This window comes from Ascaphus truei, chromosome 8, assembly GCF_040206685.1.
Source record: "Ascaphus truei isolate aAscTru1 chromosome 8, aAscTru1.hap1, whole genome shotgun sequence".
Classification (NCBI taxonomy): domain Eukaryota; kingdom Metazoa; phylum Chordata; class Amphibia; order Anura; family Ascaphidae; genus Ascaphus; species Ascaphus truei.
In genome coordinates this window covers 54,425,501-54,446,782 of record NC_134490.1, presented here as the reverse complement: position 1 = coordinate 54,446,782, position 21,282 = coordinate 54,425,501, and the positions used below count along the sequence as shown (strand labels likewise).

General features: G+C 46.2%; 1 protein-coding gene across 6 annotated transcripts in view; it reads right to left on the bottom strand.

The window, feature by feature from the left end:
* Positions 1-21,282, bottom strand: part of GRK5 (G protein-coupled receptor kinase 5) — an 85,537-nt gene that overhangs the window by 16,886 nt on the left and 47,369 nt on the right. For 3 of the 6 annotated variants that reach the window (XM_075612037.1, XM_075612040.1, XM_075612036.1), the window contains exons 3-11: positions 16,980-17,092; positions 13,424-13,501; positions 13,041-13,078; positions 12,241-12,341; positions 11,141-11,237; positions 10,224-10,287; positions 9,498-9,638; positions 6,905-7,095; positions 6,047-6,084 (exon numbers count right to left, since the gene is read on the bottom strand). In XM_075612037.1, the coding sequence (XP_075468152.1) occupies positions 6,047-6,084; positions 6,905-7,095; positions 9,498-9,638; positions 10,224-10,287; positions 11,141-11,237; positions 12,241-12,341; positions 13,041-13,078; positions 13,424-13,501; positions 16,980-17,092 (861 nt within the window). Of the gene's footprint in view, positions 1-6,046; positions 6,085-6,904; positions 7,096-9,497; positions 9,639-10,223; positions 10,288-11,140; positions 11,238-12,240; positions 12,342-13,040; positions 13,079-13,423; positions 13,502-16,979; positions 17,093-21,282 lie in introns of those variants that run through there. The other 3 variants (XM_075612039.1, XM_075612041.1, XM_075612042.1) reach the window with 3 other exon arrangements.

The following is a 21,282-nucleotide window of genomic DNA, read 5'->3' as shown; positions in this document are numbered from 1 at the left end:
AAGTTATAGACCTATATCCCTAATTAATTCGGACATCAAAATTTATTCTAAATTGTTGGCCAATAGATTGAGTCTTATCCTACCCAGACTGGTGCACCCAGATCAAGTCGGGTTTATCTAGGGTCGACAAGCATCAGATAACACCCGACGGATTATTGATCTGATAGAAATAGCCAATCATAAAGACATACCAGTTATGGCGCTCAGTCTGGATGCGGAAAAAGCGTTTGATAGGATAGACTGGCCATACTTGGAAGCCACGCTTGGAGTGTTCGGAATGGGTGACAAAGTAACAAAAGCTATATTTGCGCTATATTCGACCCCGTTGGCTAGGGTTACCCACCAGGGATTCGCTTCAGAACCCTTCCAAATTAAGAGTGGTACGCGACAGGGATGCCCGCTCTCCCCCCTCCTCTTTGCATTGTGTATGGAGCCGCTGGCGGCTCAGATACGGGATAGCAAAGACATCTCAGGCATTGCCATCGGAAACCAGACGCATAAGGTGGCACTCTATGCGGATGACGTGTTCCTGACAGTATCCAGGCCCCTCACCTCCTTGCCGTACCTGCTCGATCTACTGGGACGTTTCAATAGGGTCTCCGGGTTCAAAATCAATCAGAGCAAATCGGAGGCTATTAACATAAACCTCCCTAAACACGTAGAAAAACTAATTGCCCTTAACTTCAATTTCCGCTGGCAAAAACAGCAAATTAAATTTTTGGGGGTCAATATCACGCGGACATATAATACAATTGGCCAAGCTAACTACCCGCGGCTGATACGGACCCTGAGAGAGGATCTCCATAGGTGCGCCAAAAATAAAATTTCATGGATTGGCAAAATCCACTGCGTAAAAATGAACTTGCTCCCTCGCCTCTTGTATCTTTTTCAAACACTCCCAGTGCCGTTAAGTTTGAAGGAAACTCTCTCCCTCCAAACTGAGATAGATAAGTTTATCTGGGGAGGCAAAAAGGCGAGAGTGAGCAAACAGATAATGCGCACACAAACGGGGTCGGGAGGGCTAGCGGTACCTTGTTTGTTGTCATACTATCGAGCGGCCCAATTATGTCAAATTGTGCAATGGCACACTAACCCCGACTCTAAAAGGTGGGTCGCGTTAGAACGAGAGGCATGCTCCCCATTGGAACTAGAGCACCTGATTTGGTACCCTAAGAAGGTGCGCAATAGCACCAAACTGCCGCTATCCTCAATGACCAACTCGCTGTTAATCTGGGAAAGCACAAGGCTCAAATATGGCCTGACCAGCAGGGCATCGGGCATGACACCAATTTGGAATAACCCCCTCTTTGCTCCGGGCCAGTCCAGCACAGATTTCTCTATCTGGAAACAAAATAACATAAAGCGATTGATCGATCTGGAGGGAAGACAAGGAATAAAAATCTTCGAAATAGTCAAATCAGACTTCCATATCCCCAATGCCGAGATCTTTAGGTACCTCCAGATCAGGGCGTTCTATCAAAAAGTTCAGCCAAAATCCCCTATGACAAATTTCGAAAAGCTCTGTCGATCAGGGACATCCACGGTGAGACTTACATCGCAGATGTATAAAGAAGTGACCGGTTCTAGCACGACAGTAAAGGACAAAACCAGATATATGACCCAATGGGAAACAGACCTAGGAGAGGAGTTGGAGGTAGAGGACTGGACAAAGATAGTGACGGCGACCTCCAAAAGCTCAATGTGCACGACCTTAAGGGAGAACGCATATAAAGTAATGATGCGCTGGTACCATACTCCCACAAAATTAGCTAAATTCCTGCCCAGTTACTCCCCATTGTGTCCAAGACAATGTGGACAGCAGGCAGATTTGTTGCACATGCTGTGGTCCTGCCCCAAAATCGTCCCAGTCTGGGACTCAATTAAAGACTGGTTGAACATTATCACAGGTAAACCCGTCCCATTAGATCCATGGCTGTTCCTCCTGAACAGACCAGCAATCGGGTTCACTAAAGGAGAAAATAAGTTGATAGCTCACTTTGCTATGGCGATGAGGGGGGAGACTGCAGCACGCTGGAAACAGAACATAATTCCCTCAATCCCAAATATTAGACATAGAATTTGGACGGTATGCCAGATGGAAATGCTGACAAGCTTGGTCAATGACACTGGCGAAAATTTTGAAAAAGTCTGGGCACCATGGTTAGCCCAGAAAGAAATCCAGGGAGTGGAGAGGATCTCAATTTGGCTTTGATAAGGACAAATGCGTTCTCCCATGAGGAAGTAAACACAAAAATAGATAACATACCCCGGCGCTTAAATATGTGAAAAAATGGAAAAATATAATGTATATAAAGTCCCAAATGGTGCCAAGTGATGAAATGATAGTTCAATGGTTACAACCTGAAAAGTCCGGTTGGGCACAAACTCAGTTCACAGTTCATCAAAACAGATGGTTCTTCTCATATGTTGTACTTGATCCTGCGTATTAAAGATATCAAGCAGAGAACAAACATTGCGCAGTATATTGAGACAAACAGTAATATTTCCAAATGATGATGTATATCTGAATTGCCTACTTACTAGAAGTGGCTAGATCACGTGCAGGGGAGAGAATCTGTTCTTTAAGCCTTCTTGCCCTGGAAGCCTCTTGATGTCGCACGAACCCCTCGTGGTGTTCCTGGCCTCCGTGGGTATAGAAGGGATCTTTCTGCAGCCCCTGTCTTCAGGAATCCTGTACCTCTTACTCCGTTTGGGGAACAAAAAGAAGGACAGAGGATTGCGCAGCACAATAAATCTTTAATGGCACTTGCCCAAAACCACGATAAAATACTCACAGAAGGAGGTGAGTTTAAAATACAATAAAAAAGTGCTCGGCCCAGCACACACACACAGCCGCCTCAGTCACTGGTAGTCCGCTCCGGTACCGCGTGTACCTCGCATGTATCCGGCGCTCTAGTGTGACGTCACTGTCTTCAGTAAGACTCGCGGCTGAAGACAGTGACGTCACACTAGAGCGCCGGATACATGCGAGGTACACGCGGTACCGGAGCGGACTACCAGTGACTGAGGCGGCTGTGTGTGTGTGCTGGGCCGAGCACTTTTTTATTGTATTTTAAACTCACCTCCTTCTGTGAGTATTTTATCGTGGTTTTGGGCAAGTGCCATTAAAGATTTATTGTGCTGCGCAATCCTCTGTCCTTCTTTTTGTTCCCCAAACGGAGTAAGAGGTACAGGATTCCTGAAGACAGGGGCTGCAGAAAGATCCCTTCTATACCCACGGAGGCCAGGAACACCACGAGGGGTTCGTGCGACATCAAGAGGCTTCCAGGGCAAGAAGGCTTAAAGAACAGATTCTCTCCCCTGTATGTGATCTAGCTACTTCTAGTAAGTAGGCAATTCAGATATACATCATCATTTGGAAATATTACTGTTTGTCTCAATATACTGCGCAATGTTTGTTCTCTGCTTGATATCTTTAATATGCAGGATCAAGTACAACACATGAGAAGAACCATCTGTTTTGATGAACTGTGAACTGAGTTTGTGCCCAACTGGACTTTTCAGGTTGTAACCATTGAACTATCATTTCATCACTTGGCACCATTTGGGACTTTATATACATTATTTTTTTCCATTTTTTCAGAGATATAAGAGATGTCTCAGTAGATTACCAGGCAGCTTAGTTTAGTAAGTGCACAGCACTGTTATAATAGCATTAGGTTTAGCGCTTTACACAGTATATTTGTAATTTAAACTCCCATGAGGAAGTGCTTAATGGTGGAACCCGTACCACACTTAAACAAACGCAGCACCCCCCCCCCGCCCCCTCCCCCCCCCCACTCCAAAACCCCGCCGGCCAAAAAGAGGGACCTATAAGAAAATGAGAGAGACAAACTAGTCAAAAGTTAGAGGTCCTACGGGGTATGCACAAAGTCCTCAGACGCAGAGAACCAGCATGAGAGAGGCAGAGGCGGAATCATGGAAGGAGACCCCCCCGAACTCCCCCCCCCTCCTTCTCTCTCTTCTTCTCCCCCTCTTTTTGTTTGTCTCTCCCCTCCGACTTCTGGCCGGAGACCCCCTCCCTGTCTGTCTGTCCGTCTACCCCGTATGTCCAAAACCCTCTACCCAATTACAAAGTTGAATGACACATGCAGTAAGCTGATAATGTTTGTTCTTACAAGCTTTTTCACTGTATGCATATTATGTACTGAACAAAATAATAAAAAATATAAGTTGAAAAAAAAAAAAAAAACACATAAGAAATGTACTCACAATATGTACATAGAACGAATTCACATAAGGGTTTACTTGAGGCAGTAGATTAGTCTGGAATCGGATGGTAAGATTGCAGCCACTTCAGAGTTCCCCCTCGTCGGATCGCGATGGAGAGCGTCTGACGTCACGTCCGGTCAGGAAGCTGTCGCACTACAGCGAAACGCGTAAAGCCTCCCACAGCATAGCTGTACTACAGTTTTTTGCTGCTCCACAACTGAAGGCACCGAGTCTGCCCTGCGCTTTTGCCGTCCGCTTCCTGGTTCGCTCAAACCGGAAGTCGTCAGTCCCTGACCGGACGTGACATCAGACACTCTCCATCGCGATCCGACGCGATCTTTTTGATCTACACTATGGTCTCTCCTTGTCTTCTATGAAATTCAACGTGCGTGGAAGTCTTCACGAATCATCATCAATTTCAACTCCTGTGTTTGCTGTTTTATCACTTACTTGTTGTAAGTAGGCATTCTTTTAGAGCCAAGACTTACCTGCACCATTATAGTGTTAACTTGCTGCACCATCATTGTTTGCTCTTCTTTTTTGGGTGTTCCTGATACCATCGCTCCCTTCCTACCCTGGATGCTATACAATGCACTTCAATACCAACACCCCAACCCAGCGCACTATTCATGTCACAATGCACTAGCTGTGTTAGCTTTTTTAAATAACACAGCATTGAACCTATTCACTTGAACTGTGTTACACTAAATGAATAGCCACGCATTGTACTGAATGATTTAAGCTGGATTTTAGTGCTCCAGGCTGCAGTGATTGGTTCACTGAATATCAGAAGGTATGTCATGTTTTTAAATCAGTAAGAGACTAACAAACTGCTTCTCCAGATAAGTTCTACACATACTGAGCAAAAGACTTCAGCTTTCTGCCATTCTGTGGGAGGAATTCTGTGAGTGATGCATTAAACACCCCAGTATTTCAAATATTGCACACCAAACACTTCACTGTTGCAGATAAATGAGTTTTTCACTGTGGAAACATTCTATTTTTCAGCCGTGTTAGTAAGTCGTACGTCAGACCTGGCCTCAGAATAGGAATGAATGGAACAGACAGGTCAGAATTTCCACGTTTTTGAGTCTCCGGGGTTCTGGGTAGGATCCTGTGTGTGACTGGGATAATGTCGATTGACCAAAATCCACACTGTATGTACAGTAGATCATATAGGACAAGGGTGGCCAACTCCAGTCCTCAGGGGCCACCAACAGGTCAGGTTTTCAGGATATCTCTGCGTCAGCACAGGTGGCTCAATCAGTGGCTCAGTCTTTGATTGAGCCACATGTGCTGAAGCAGGGATATCATTAATACCTGGCCTTCTGGTGGCCCTTGGTATAGTTAATGAGCTCTACATCTCAAATAGGTTTTCCAAGTATACCAACAACATCTTTCAAGCAGCTTCATGCGTATCTTCACACAGTTGTGTGAGATACTGTATACTGGGAGGGAGGCGGGGGGGAGAGAAGGGTGCATGCTTAAAAAAATATATGTTCATTTTAAAGAAACAGAATCAGCCAAATTTTTGCTTTAAGAATAGTTATACAGTATTTATTCAAGGAATACAACGGGATTGTTTAATGAGCTAGAGATGCGGTTTTGGATGCTACGAGAGATTCCACCTTGACAGACCTCACTGCTCCTGTAATCATTTCTTGTTACCTTAATAAATGCATTGAAAGGATTGTGAGAAAGTGATTTCTGAATACAAACAGGGCCTTTCCTTGCAATGACCTGCTGCGTCCTTCCCCTATAGCACTGCCACAGAACCGCTTGTATACTTCACTATATGAAACAGTATACTCACCATAATCATCTAACAGGATGTTCTCTGGCTTCAGATCTCTAAATAAAAGATAAAAGATGAGAGGTTGAGTCGTGATCTGAATTGTTCTTGCTGCCGACATGTATATATCTCAGATGTTGTGTTCACTATCATAGAAGCCGCTGAATTTGTGGTGGAAAGGGTGTGGATTGTCTGCAGGCTGTGCAGTCACAGTGCTATGCGGTATTCATTGGCATTAATCAGGACTAGAAATATGCTACACAGGTCTACAATGTTTAAATAGAGTTTAACATCAATTGTAGGGGGTCCTAATTCGTGGTCTATGGACAGACAGAAGTAGATCAGTGTCATGTCACAGAGCAGTATCTGTGACTTGTGTGTTTGGGGCGATGTGTCTGTGTGTTTGTCAGGGTGTGGTTTGTGAGTGTTATGCTTTTTGTGTAGCGTTGTAGTTACAAATCAGTGTGTGGTGTTATTACGTTTTATCCGTACCAGTCTATACAATATACTGTAGAGCAGGGATTCTCAAGGCCTCTCACCAGGTCAGGTTTTAAAAGCTATCCCTATTTCAGCACAGGTGGCTCAATCAGTGGCTCAGACTTTGATTGAGCAACCTGTGCTGAAGAAGGCTCTTTGATTGAGCCACCTATGTTGAATCTGGGATATCCTTAAAACCTGACCTGTTGGGGGCGGGGGGGGGGAAGAGTTGAGAACCCCTTCTGTAGAGTTTATTGGTCCCCCAATGGTTGGAGTTGTCTCTGTTAATTGGGGGCATATGAACTGCCTGGAACCCAGAGCCATTGCTTAGTCAGCTGTGCCAGCAGTCTCTCCGCCCCATCTCTTGGCCTTTGTCCCACAGTGTGTGTCTGAGAGTCTCACCGGTACACAATGCTCTCATGGTGAAGGTCCCCCAGCCCGCACAGTATCTCAGCTGCATAGAAGGAGGCCCTCTCCTCCTGGAAGCCAGGGTTCCCCATGCTATAGATATGAAACTTCAGATCTCCTCCATTCATTAATGTCAGGACCAGGCACAGAGCGTCCTTTGTCTCGTAGGCATAAGCCAGGTTTACCTTGAAAAAAGAAAAAGGCTCTGATTGACCCGCAGACGTATTCCTACACTTGCCCTTACACTATCTTAAGGATGTTTCTATCCCAACTCACTTCTACCAGTCTATATCTTACTAAACTAGGCCTAAATCCACTAACCCCGGGGTTCTCATGGGCCCCCAACAGATCAGGTTTTCAGGATATCTCTGCTTCAGCACAGGTGGTGCAGTCAAAGACTGAGCCACTGATTGAGTCACCTGTGCTGAAGCAGGGATATCCTGAAAACCTGACCTGTTGGGGGTCCTTGAGGACTGGAGTTAAGAACACCTACAATCAGGTGTTTAAAGTTTTGTATATTGTACAGAACAACCTAACTTTATATCAACAGGAATGATACCAAATGATGTAACAATGAGGGGTGGGGGTTTCATTTTCACTTCTCCTTTTAACTAATGATCCCATGTGCTTCTGCTCGACCACACCACTGTGGGCCCAGCTTATCTAGTTCCAGTTAGTTGTTTCCGCAGTGCGTACTGTACATGGAATACGTACATTATTGCTGTGAAAAGCTTTACATTTAAGGTTTTAATAAAGTTGGTGCCCGAATAGAATTGGGGATACATCAACTCCCGGCGGGCTGCATCCATGCTGGGGAGACCGTGCGGCACCATCACATTGCCTCAAGGCATTGATCACGCCCATAGGCCACGCGTGCGACAGCAGGAGGGGGCGCGCGGTGTGCGGGGAATCGGTTCAATCTGATTCCTCGGCTCGACGGGCAGGTCACGTGAGTGATTCGCCCAATGAGGGCGAACCAGCTCCGTGACGTCACAGAAACGCCCACCACGGCGCGTCTACCTTGGCCACAAAATGCTCCCGTTTAACGTGGGTGACATCACCACATGCACGCCTCCCCGCGCGGTCTTCGTCTGTATGGACGCAGCTTATGAACAGAGTGAGCAACTGTATCCCCTTGATACACATGCACTGCTCTCTGAGCGTACTCGCCTTGCACATACACTACATGTGGGGTTCTACGCATTATTCTCTCGTTGTTACTGTAACTAAGTATCAGAGAGCTGTGCACACTGCAGCATCCTAATCACATACCAGGTTAACCGGGACTGCTAACAGCAGTATATATACACAGCAGATTAGCCGGGACTGCACACAGCAGTATATATACACAGCAGGTTAGCCGGGACTGCACACAGCAGTATATATACACAGCAGGTTAGCCGGGACTGCACACAGCAGTGTGTATACACAGCAGGTTAGCCGGGACTGCACACAGCAGTATATATACACAGCAGGTTAGCCGGGACTGCACACAGCAGTATATATACACAGCAGGTTAGCCGGGACTGCACACAGCAGTATATATACACAGCAGGTTAGCCGGGACTGCACACAGCAGTATATATACACAGCAGGTTAGCCGGGACTGCACACAGCAGTATATATACACAGCAGGTTAGCCGGGACTGCACACAGCAGTATATATACACAGCAGGTTAGCCGGGACTGCACACAGCAGTATATATACACAGCAGGTTAGCCGGGACTGCACACTGCAGCATCCTAATCACATACCAGGTTAGCCGGGACTGCACACAGCAGTATATATACACAGCAGGTTAGCCGGGACTGCACACAGCAGTATATATACACAGCAGGTTAGCCGGGACTGCACACAGCAGTATATATACACAGCAGGTTAGCCGGGACTGCACACAGCAGTATATATACACAGCAGGTTAGCCGGGACTGCACACAGCAGTATATATACACAGCAGGTTAGCCAGGACTGCACACAGCAGTATATATACACAGCAGGTTAGCCGGGACTGCACACAGCAGTATATATACACAGCAGGTTAGCCGGGACTGCACACAGCAGTATATATACACAGCAAGCTAGCCGGGACTGCACACAGCAGTATATATACACCGCAGGCTAGCCGGGACTGCACACAGCAGTATATATACACAGCAGGTTAGCCGGGACTGTACACAGCAGTATATATACTGTACACAGCAGGTTAGCCGGGACTGCACACAGCAGCAGGTTAGCCGGGACTGCACACAGAAGCATCCTAAGCATATACCAAGTTAGCCGGGACTGTGCACAGCAGAATGTATACACAGCAGGTTAGCCGGAACTGTGCACAGCAGTATGTATACACAGCAGGATAACCGGGACTGCACACAGCAGTATATATACACAGCAGGTTAGCCGGGACTGCACACAGCAGTGTGTATACACAGCAGGTTAGCCGGGACTGCACACAGCAGTGTGTATACACAGCAGGTTAGCCGGGACTGGTCACAGCAGTGTGTATACACAGCAGGTTAGCCGGGACTGCACACAGCAGTATATATACACAGCAGGTGTATTTACCTTGATGCACAGAGCTGTACTTACCACAAATCGGCTGGTGACTTTCTCTAGAATCTGCTTCTCATTCAGGGCCATGGACTCCCCTTTCCGCTTCTTGATCCTCTTCTTCTCTAACCTCTTGCAAGCGTACATCTTTCCCGTGGCTCGGACCTGGCAGGCACACACCTGCCAATCACATGTTTATTATCTGGGCTACTGACTCTTTGCTGCGTACCACGGGCTAGGAGGAGCCAGTCCTGTATAATACACTGTGGACCTCCCCACATTATATAAATGGAGAGAAATTCTGTCCCGAGATGCAAACATTGATACATCCCATTGTAATATGTGTGTTATCTCCTCCTGTTGTCCAAAATAAAGACTCTTTGTATCACTTATTGATGCAAGCACAGTAAAATAGAAGAAAATGACCATGAGCTATTGATACAAAATGTAAATCAGTGGTTTCTCAGCCTCTTCTCAGGTCACTGAGCTATAGCACATTTTTGGGAAAACCAACAATATCTTATTCATATCCAATCTGTGTATTCCCCTGTGCGCAAAATGCGTTGGTTATTCCCACTAAAGTCTATTGTGTCCAGTCATCACCCAGAGAAGGTTTGAGGACAACTGATTTAAACAACTATTTTTCAGTAAACATCCTATTTTTGGAAATTGACACATAACCCCCGATATCTTATACACTTTGCCTCCTCTTCTCTTATCTGTTGGACAGACAACATTGATGGGGAATATATTCCCCAAACTCACCTCCCCAAATCCGCCTTTCCCGAGAACTCTGTATTGGCGAAAGGTGTTCTTCGTTACTGGCTGCCTGGAAGATAAGTCAGTTTTCAGAGTTCATATTGCTATACACCAGGAGTGGCCAACTCCAGTCCTCGTGGGCCACCAACAGGGCAGGTCTTAGGGATATCCCTGCTTCAGCACAGGTGGCTCAATCAGTGGCTCAGTCTTTGACTGAGCCACTGATTGAGCCACCTGTGGTGAAGCAGGGATATCCCTAATACGTGGTCCTTGTGGACTGGAGTTGGCCATTCCTGCCCTACACGGTTTCATACACTGATTTAATAACTCCTTGGTAGCCAGATGCTCATCACTGACCCCATGGCCTTTCAGGTAATGTAGCAAATGCCACTGGAGTTTTAATAAAGCAAGGCAGCACGCACTCATCCATAATCTTAATTTCATCATTTAGATATGCAGTCGCGCTTAACGCAAAAATATTTTAGTTTTACCAATCTTAGGCAGTTGTAAAGAAAAAAATGAATGCAAGATTGAAGCTAATGTTATAGGATGAACCTAGGCTTATTGTATTATTCCTCATAAGATAAGACACATATTATACAGGGGGTCCTCGGTAATCCAACGGAATCCGTTCTGGAAGTAGCGTTGGATAGTTAAACCGTTGTAAAGTGAGTCCCATGTTAATCAGTGGCGGTGAGCGTTGGATAACGCATTCAGGCGTCGGATAACGCATTCAGGCGTTGGATAACGGCCCATAGGGTTAGTAAAGCGTTGGATATGCCCTTCGTTGTAAAATGAAACATTGGATAGCGAGGACTACCTGTATGTCTGTTCTCCATATGCATTGTGTGTAACTTTGTTACAGTCCAGTGTTCCTGCTCCCTGTAGCTGCTCAATGCATCAGGCACATCTCCCTTTCTCACCTTTCCAGCCATTTCCATTGCAGGAAGCGATCAAAGTACATGCTGTCCAGGTAGCTCTGGAAGGGCTCTCCGCTCAGGAAGTCATAGACAGATCTATCTCAGAGGGAGAAGGAGAAGCCTTTTATAGTCCAGAACCAGGTCTTCTTACCAGCAGACAATCCACATAGTCCATCAGACCTCAGCAGTTGGGAGTCTCACGACTGCCATTCTTGCCTTATTATTATGCAATACTTGCCTCAATCTGCCTTATGGCTACGATTATACCAGATGCCGCTGAGCGGCAGCGCGATCCGGTGACGTCCCCCTCACGCTGCCGCCGAGCGGCATCTTGATTATACCAGGGAAACTGCAAAGCGGAGGCATGGCCGTGAGCGGTTCGCCCTCATTGGCTGGAACCGCTCACGTGATGGGGCGTCACCAACCAAGAACAAATTTGAGGATCGCGCCAGTAGACATCCGCCCTGCAGCTCCACACGGCACGCGCGCCGCAGCAGGTATATGCGCTGCTAATGGGTTTTTTTATGTTGTTTTTCAGGCGCATGGCACCACTACACACAGCACCGCTACACGCAGCACCGCTACACCGCTACACGCAACACCGCTACACGCAGCACCGCTACACGCAGCACCGCTACACGCAGCACCGCTACACGCAGCACCGCTACACACAGCACCGCTACACACAGCACTGTGCGCATTTTTCTGTATAATCACGGCCTAGTGTGGTAAGCTATGGTTTAGAGAGCACGCACCCCCCAAACTTAAAATGTCATAACTGCTAATTGTATTTCTTTATTAACTATTTTTGTTAATGTTCTTATTCATGATACAGCCCCCTGGAAAAGCTTGTGTGTGTTTTATATATTTACCTATTTAATGTATTTAACTGGGGATGATAGTAGAAGGCTGTGGTAGGGGGATTCGGGAATGTGCATTTAGGCTGCTGTAACTTTTCTCTGGGGAAAATGTGTGGCAAATTGGAAGTGTTTATGAATACGCAGAATAAATACGTGCAGGGTGGTCCATTTCCAAAAGGGCAAAAAATGACACTCTGAACATCAGTTCATTGCTTAGAGTATGACAGATTAAGAGACACTTACTTTGCACAGTGACAAAAAATCTCTTTGTATGGACTGATCTCCAGCTTCTCCTCCATTTGGTGGACAATGTCTTGACCAACTTCAGAGACATAAACTGGGGACTGGGGCAGGAGAAGAGCAAGTCACATTGTGTGAGCAAGATCAATATGTTTCATGCTGAAAACCCACACTATGGCCAACCTACTCCCCACCCCCCACCCCTCCATATATACCATTATGAGACTACAGTCCAGTCTTGTTTCTATAAATCTCCATGTGCCATAGAAATTCAGGATTACTGCCAACCAGAATCAGAAGACAAGGACTGGACCAGGTTCTCATGATGACATGAAGTCAAGTTGCCAATATTGCTGAACCCAGTCTGGCCACATTGGAACACATAAACCTGTTTGGAATAAGCTATGTGGATCTTGGAAATAAACAGCGGTAATTTCTTATATTCCTGCTCTGCTCCTAATTTGGGGTGTCTGAAGTTTGGGGATTCTGACTCCAAAATACATGACTCTGGTCTTGCTGAAGATACCACATGGAACTCAGTGGCCTCATGGATATATATATTAACAAAAAGCTTTAAGGCCCGTATTTAGTAAGTGGTGGTATTCTGTAACACACCTTCTAGCACCAGAAGGCATCTGATTGCCGGCTTAAGTCAATGGGCCATAAGGAGTCTTCTGGCGCCAGAAGGTGTCTTACAGAATAGCACTGCTTAGTAAATATGGGTTTAAATGTACAATGATACTCATTGTCTGCTGATGTCACAATGTAATAAGCCTTATTATGTTATCTTCTTTGAATCTTACCTTTCCTTCTCATGAGATCTGCTCACCAGTAGATGGGTCTGTGGATGGGAGCAGAGAGCGCTCTGGAGTTCTACCATTGGACCACCAAGAAAAAACACACTCCCGCATGGTGCTCGCATCATCACTCAGTGTGAGCTTTTTCCCTGTGCTGTGTTACAGCGTGAGAAACTCCCCCACTCTATGTACTGGGCTGGACTCAATGGATGTGTGCAGTCCTTAAGATTACAGCTTTTGTTTGCCTCATTCTTCCACCATGAGCTGTCTAGGCTTGGACTGGTTCCATATGCATATGCCCTGAGATATTCACTCCTCGATGCACCTCTTTGGCTATTGAGTGGTTAAATATGGGGTACAAGTTCCAGATACCCACTACTGTTACTTACCTCTGGGGTGAGGTATTTCAGTATGATCTCTTTTCCTTTCTCTCCTAGTTTTTCATCGGGTGTGACTTCATACTCTGCCTGGAACAGAGATGAGGGAGGGTGGGTGAAAAAGGAGTGAAGAAAGAAGGAATGAAAAGGAAGAGAGACAAGGAGAGGAGAAAAGGGTAAGGAGAGGCTCATTGGGGGGAAGAGGAGGGAAAGAATGGCGAAGAAGAAACAGGAAATGGGAAGGAGGGTGGGAATGGCGAAGAAAAGAGGAGATAAAAAAAAGAACGGGGAAAAATAAAGACAATAAACATGCAAGTTAAAAGATACACGCCGTAATATCAAACTTTTGACTTAACAATTTCTGCCAAAAAAAAAACAGATCGGCTTTTGAAACTAATATAGGAGATTTTAAAATAAAAAACTGTATCAAACTGTTGTTCTAGAATTTTACATATTAGAAAAAGAAAAAGTTTTTAAATGTGCACTAATTTAACTGTGTCTGCAGGGGCCCATCCACCCCCTGGTACTGCCAGGGACATGCAGGGGCCCATCCACCCCCTGGTACTGCCAGGGACATGCAGGGGCCCACCCACCCCCTGGTACTGCCAGGAACATGCAGGGGCCCATCCACCCCCTGGTACTGCCAGGGACATGCAGGGGCCCATCCACCCCCTGGTACTGCCAGGGACATGCAGGTGCCCATCCAGCCCCTGGTACTGCCAGGAACATGCAGGGGCCCATCCACCCCCTGGTACTGCCAGGGACATGCAGGGGCCCATCCACCCCCTGGTACTGCCAGGAACATGCAGGGGCCCATCCACCCCCTGGTACTGCCAGGGACATGCAGGGGCCCATCCACCCCCTGGTACTGCCAGGAAGATGCAGGGGCCCATCCACCCCCTGGTACTGCCAGGGACATGCAGGGGCCCATCCACCCCCTGGTACTGCCAGGAACATGCAGGTGCCCATCCACCCCCTGGTACTGCCAGGAACATGCAGGGGCCCATCCACCCCCTGGTACTGCCAGGGACATGCAGGGGCCCATCCACCCCCTGGTACTGCCGGGGACATGCAGGTGCCCATCCAGCCCCTGGTACTGCCGGGGACATGCAGGGGCCCATCCAGCCCCTGGTACTGCCAGGAACATGCAGGGGCCCATCCACCCCCTGGTACTGCCAGGGACATGCAGGGGCCCATCCACCCCCTGGTACTGCCAGGAACATGCAGGTGCCCATCCACCCCCTGGTACTGCCTGGAACATGCAGGGGCCCATCCACCCCCTGGTACTGCCAGGGACATGCAGGGGCCCATCCACCCCCTGGTACTGCCGGGGACATGCAGGTGCCCATCCAGCCCCTGGTACTGCCGGGGACATGCAGGGGCCCATCCAGCCCCTGGTACTGCCGGGGACATGCAGGGGCCCACCCACCCCCTGGTACTGCCAGGGACATGCAGGGGCCCATCCACCCCCTGGTACTGCCAGGGACATGCAGGGGCCCACCCACCCCCTGGTACTGCCAGGAACATGCAGGGGCCCATCCACCCCCTGGTACTGCCAGGGACATGCAGGGGCCCATCCAGCCCCTGGTACTGCCGGGGACATGCAGGGGCCCATCCACCCCCTGGTACTGCCAGGGACATGCAGGTGCCCATCCAGCCCCTGGTACTGCCAGGAACATGCAGGGGCCCATCCACCCCCTGGTACTGCCAGGGACATGCAGGGGCCCATCCAGCCCCTGGTACTGCCGGGGACATGCAGGGGCCCATCCACCCCCTGGTACTGCCAGGGACATGCAGGGGCCCATCCACCCCCTGGTACTGCCAGGGACATGCAGGTGCCCATCCAGCCCCTGGTACTGCCAGGAACATGCAGGGGCCCATCCACCCCCTGGTACTGCCAGGGACATGCAGGGGCCCATCCACCCCCTGGTACTGCCAGGAACATGCAGGGGCCCATCCACCCCCTGGTACTGCCAGGGACATGCAGGGGCCCATCCACCCCCTGGTACTGCCAGGAAGATGCAGGGGCCCATCCACCCCCTGGTACTGCCAGGGACATGCAGGGGCCCATCCACCCCCTGGTACTGCCAGGAACATGCAGGGGCCCATCCAGGAGCTGGTACTGCCAGGAAGATGCAGGGGCCCATCCACCCCCTGGTACTGCCAGGGACATGCAGGTGCCCATCCACCCCCTGGTACTGCCAGGAACATGCAGGGGCCCATCCACCCCCTGGTACTGCCAGGAACATGCAGGGGCCCATCCAGCTGCTGGTAGAAATGTTATGATGTTATTTCGCGTAAAAAAAAAAAATCAAAGACGGGGATGATGCTAATACGTGTTTTGTTGCAGGTATTGTCCCAGCAGTTGGCGGGGGCAGGAGGGGGTGGTGGTGACGGTGGGCTCTTCTTGTGCAAAGGAGAAAGTGCTAGCGCACATTACAACTTCCAATATCCCCCCTGTGCACCCGTAGCGAATCAAACAGTTACGTGGGATATATGCTATATCACTATGATATTAGCAGCCTATGGCTGTGCATGGACGGGTACTTTCTGGTTTGCAGATACATTGGCAGTGGAGAATGACATTACCAGGACTGTTTTTATAGGATAACTTATTGCAACCATTTTATTTGATCCACAAGGAACTCCATAGAGTAATTCTGCGATTTCTAGGAATGAGGCTGGGATACTAACCAGGAGGGGATAAATACTGCTTCTACCACATTTCTTTATTTAAAGCTAAGTAACTTATTGTACTTTAGATATAAATGAATATTAACTGCATATACAGGGTCTGGTACCTTTTTTTTCCCTACAAAAAAATCACAGACTTTGCTACAGTGTGTGTGTGTGTGTGTGTGTGTGTATGTATGTATATATATATATATATATATATACATACTGTAGCAAAGTCTGTGATGTTTTGTGTATATATATATATATATATATATATATATATATATATATATATATATATATATATATAATTACACTGCAGGGCTGTGTAAAAGTTAACAACAACACCATGAAATTAAACTCAACAGAACTGCTTTAACTGTCAAGGAAAGAAATAAGAGATTTACTTGATACGATATGGTCTACGTTATTTTTATTAATAAAATGATCACTTTTGATTCTATTACGCCCATTTTGATTCATTTATTTTATTTATTATTATTACTCTATTTGTTTCCTCTCTCCCCTCCATCTCATACACATAGTTTTGCTTTGATATATATATATGACCCCAATTCTTACCTTAATTATTAATGTCAGGCTTTACATTTTAATAAGAGGAACATAACATTTGTGTTCACATTGTTTACATTTCATTTATAATACATATTTTACGTTAACATAACGTGTTTGCACCCACATTTGTACATACTTCCTGCTTCTCGTTTTGTTTTATGTGTATCAAATACATTTAAATATATTAAAAAGAATAACTGAACAGGAGACAGTGCAGCGGGCATGTCACGGGTGCTGACATCACTGATTATACGGGGCTGGACGCTCCTGGCAATATGGGTTATTAAATCCCTCTGTGTGATCTCATTGGTTTTACCACTGCATCCAGGAAGTGGATGAGGCATTCAAGTTCCGGCTGTGCCTCGCAGAACTGTCGGAATAAGTGTCGCCCAATCGGCTGCTTCTCACACAGGTTGTAGTAATCTCTTCCTGCAAAACAATGAGGACAGTGAGATGCAGGCGATAGGGTGCACTTCATTAAAGCATCCCTGCACCCTTCCCCTAAATAATTATAGGAGCTGCCTATAACTAACCCTAATTCCCTCATATCATCCCTCCCCCTTGATATTCCTTTCACCCCTTTGGTGCTAAGGAGTAGAGATGGGCGAATCAACATAAATTCATTTCCCGGATTTTCGCCCCAAAATCAGTTTCGCGGTGTGAAATCCGTAGATGGATTTGGTCGGTTTTAATCCGCGCGGATTCATCAAAATCCGCCGCTGGATACAATCCCTGGACGGATTTGTAGGATCCAATCCGCCGAGTCAGCAATTCTTTGCCGGATTCTTAAGAATCCACGGATTGGATACTGCAAATCCACCCGCGAGTTGCGGAATCCGCGGAGTGTATTGGTAATAACAATAATCAAAGATCCGCAAAACGCAAATCGCCCTTTTTGAGATTGATCCACGGAAATCCGTGGACCAAAGGAACCGGCCGATCCAAATCCGCTCCCAAAAATTGTGCATATCTACTAAGGAGACAGTTAACCCCCCATTAATACAGAGCACTTTCATAGATCTGCCAGTGAACACCTTCTTCAGTCGCAGATTTCATCAACGGCCAACGTTTGATGCTGAGAGTTTACGAAGCGTCGCGACTTTAACCCCAGTTTTACTTTCATCAAGAAGAATGTGGGTTTGTTTGAAACTGTTCCGTTTTTCTGTTTCAGGAGCACAGCTGTTGCATAAATATTTTGAGAGGTCAACGTTTTATTCGAAGATTTTACAGCTTTAAAACTTGAAATAAGACACAGTGCCACTACTCCTTGTTGTACCCTTACATACAATCCAACGCAGCATATGAGTATCTCCGTGCCTGATACTATACACCTCTTACATGGACCGTGGCCCCCTGCAGACGCACTTACTAGAACATCTTCCTAGTGCTTGCACGTTCTTCCTTCTCACCAATTAGATTGTAAGCTCTTCAGGGCAGAGACTCCCTTTCCTAAGTGTTACTTTTGTCTGAAGCACTGATTCCAATTATGTGTTATTTGTATTATTTGTTATTTATATGATTATGTCACGTGTGTTACTGCTGTGAAGCGCTATGTACATTAATGGCATTATATAAATAAAGATATACATATATACATACATACATACATTTCTTGGCCCCATTTGAATGACCTTAGTGTATTTCAAAGCCTTTTTAAGTCAGTAGCATTGTCTGCTGTTTACTAACCAGAAGCATGTTTGCTCAGCACAGATGGCATACGTCTCACGCACTACAACATCATTCAAGCGTCACCTAAAAACCACAGCTCATTTGAGACATAAATATTTGCAGCTGAGGACAACCCACCCTAATTCTCCTATAGGGATTTATCTCATGGGAAAAAAACATACATATTCCCCCAAATCCTGTTTGTTCACTACACTCCTGTCGCCTGTTTAATGTCCTTGAAAGAGAGCAGGCTGACAGTGCAGAGGATTAATGGCCTGTACTTATACAGATAATGCACACATTGTGGGACCAAACTTCATCGCAAGCTTCTCTTACGCACGAGACTGACCTCCGCGCTCGCTAGATTTGCATGCTTTGCTATGTTGGACTAAACACAGTATGGGACACCCTGGTTATTTTTATGCATCTAGTAGACTGCAAACTATCTCCCCAAATCACCAAGCTCTGTCGTCACAGGGGGGCTCAACTCCAGTCCTCAAGGCCCCCCAGCAGGTCAGGTTTTTAGGATATCCCTGCTCCAGCACAGGTGGCTTAGTCAGTCTCTGCTTCAGCACAGGTGGTTCAATCAGTGGCGCAGTCGAAGGCTGAGCCACTGATTGAGCCACCTGTGCTGCAGCAGGGATATCCTTAAAATCTGACCTGTTGGGGGTCTTGAGGACTGAAGTTGGCCGCCCCTGGGTTAGGACACTCGAATGGGCATTAACTTTTTAACCGCTGACTTGTATGGGAGGTAACGTCCTTCCGGGAGCGTTAACCCGTAACAGAGCTTGATGAACCGGGGGTTTGTGTAATAAGGAGGAAACGGACACCAGTATGCTGCAGTTTAGGTCAGTGGAGGAATACTGCTCTAATAATGGCACCACAAATGGGGGGGGGGGGGAGGGGGGAAGCCGGCCATTCCCCCCAAAAATGAAGTAGAGCTCTATTAACAATTAGTTTTGACATCAGTTTCAATTTCTAGGAAGAAGAGAAAGTAACAATATTTCAGGTCCACACAGGACCTTTCATCAGGTAAAAAAGCCCAAAATGGCACCAGAAGCTAAACAGGAAGTGAGGTAACTACCAATAAACACAGTGGCAATTGGTTAAAGTGCTACATCCCATGTGACCTAAATTCGATATATATATATATATATATATATATATATATATATATATATATATATAATACTGAGTTAAGTTATGGTGAGTAAAAAAAGTGACAAAAACCCTCCACAGGAAAGCAAATATGCAAATATAGCTGTATGCTCATCTGCATGTCTTAGGCAGGTCTGCAACCCCGCCTTTCCCCATTATCACCCAGCATACAGCACTTCCACTGCAGCAAGGGATTCTGGGAAATGACATGCAAATGAGCACACAGTGTCACTTTTTGCCTCAATAACCATTTTTAACATGGTTCTCAAAGCTGTGACCATGCAGCAAGCTTAAGCCTATAGGGAACCATGTTAAAAATGGTTATTGAGGCAAAAAGTGACACTGTGTGCTCATTTGCATGTCATTTCCCAGAATCCCTTGCTGCAGTGGAAGTGCTGTATGCTGGGTGATAATGGGGAAAGGCGGGGTTGCAGACCTGCCTAAGACATGCAGATGAGCATACAGCTATATATATATATATATATATATATATATATATATATACACACACATATACAAACTAACAAGTGTGATAGCATAAGCTGAAAGTGCTACTGTTTAACAGGGAATGGTTTCTTGCATTCTAATAATAATAAGAAACACCTGTCAATCTGATACATAGCCAAGAAATGTTAATAAATGTCAAAATAGATGTTAATGTGCAACAAAATAATACAAAATAGAACCTCAGTTTGCTCCTTTAATTGTAATGGACCAAAATAAATGCTACTTAGCCACTTAATCAATCTAATTAAGTGAAAATACATTTCTTTCCAATGTTTAGTATAATGGAAGAATAGACTATTTGCTCCACTGGGTATAATTTGATCAACGAGACATCAATTTTTTCCAATGCTTATAATGCAAAGCAAAGCTACTAATCCAGTTATATGAAACATTTAGTAATGCAGCACAATAGACATCAGTGGGTTATATTAAGTGTAATTGAGTCAAATATATATCAATTAGTTACTTTATGTAACTTGTTGAATGAAATTGAGATGAAGGCGCTACTAGGACAATAATGAAAGATTTCGATATAAATATGTTCAAGAAGACATCGCTATATTAAAAGTATTTATTTTCATTTTATGAAGGATTATAAAAAGCATTTTTATTTTCATTTAACAGCGACTTTGTCTTGTCATGACATAGTTTCCGAACAGCGGCGGGAGGGGTGAAAACAATAAGGGAATTAAAAAAGGACTTGGGATAGAAAACAAGGCTATCCTAGTGTGCAAGAAAGGATCCTAGGATCCAAGGCTATCCTAGTGTGCGAGACAGGATCCTAGGATCCAAGGCTATCCTGGTGTGCAAGAAAGGATCGTAGGATCCAAGGCTATCGTAGTGTGCGAGACAGGATCCTAGGATCGAAGGCTATCCTGGTGTGCAAGAAAGGATCGTAGGATCCAAGGCTATCGTAGTGTGAGAGACAGGATCCTAGGATCCAAGGCTATCCTAGTGTGCGAGACAGGATCCTAGGATCGAAGGCTATCCTAGTGTGCGAGAAAGGATCGTGGGATCCAAGGCTATCGTAGTGTGAGAGACAGGATCCTAGGATCGAAGGCTATCCTGGTGTGCAAGAAAGGATCGTAGGATCCAAGGCTATCGTAGTGTGAGAGACAGGATACTAGGATCCAAAGGCTATTCTAGTGTGCGAAAAAGGATCCAAGGATTCAAGGCTATCCTAGTGTGCGAGAAAGGATCCTAGGATCCAAGGCTATCCTAGTGTGCGAGAAAGCATCCAAGGGTATCCTAGTGTGCGAGAAAGGATCCTAGGATCCAAGGCTATC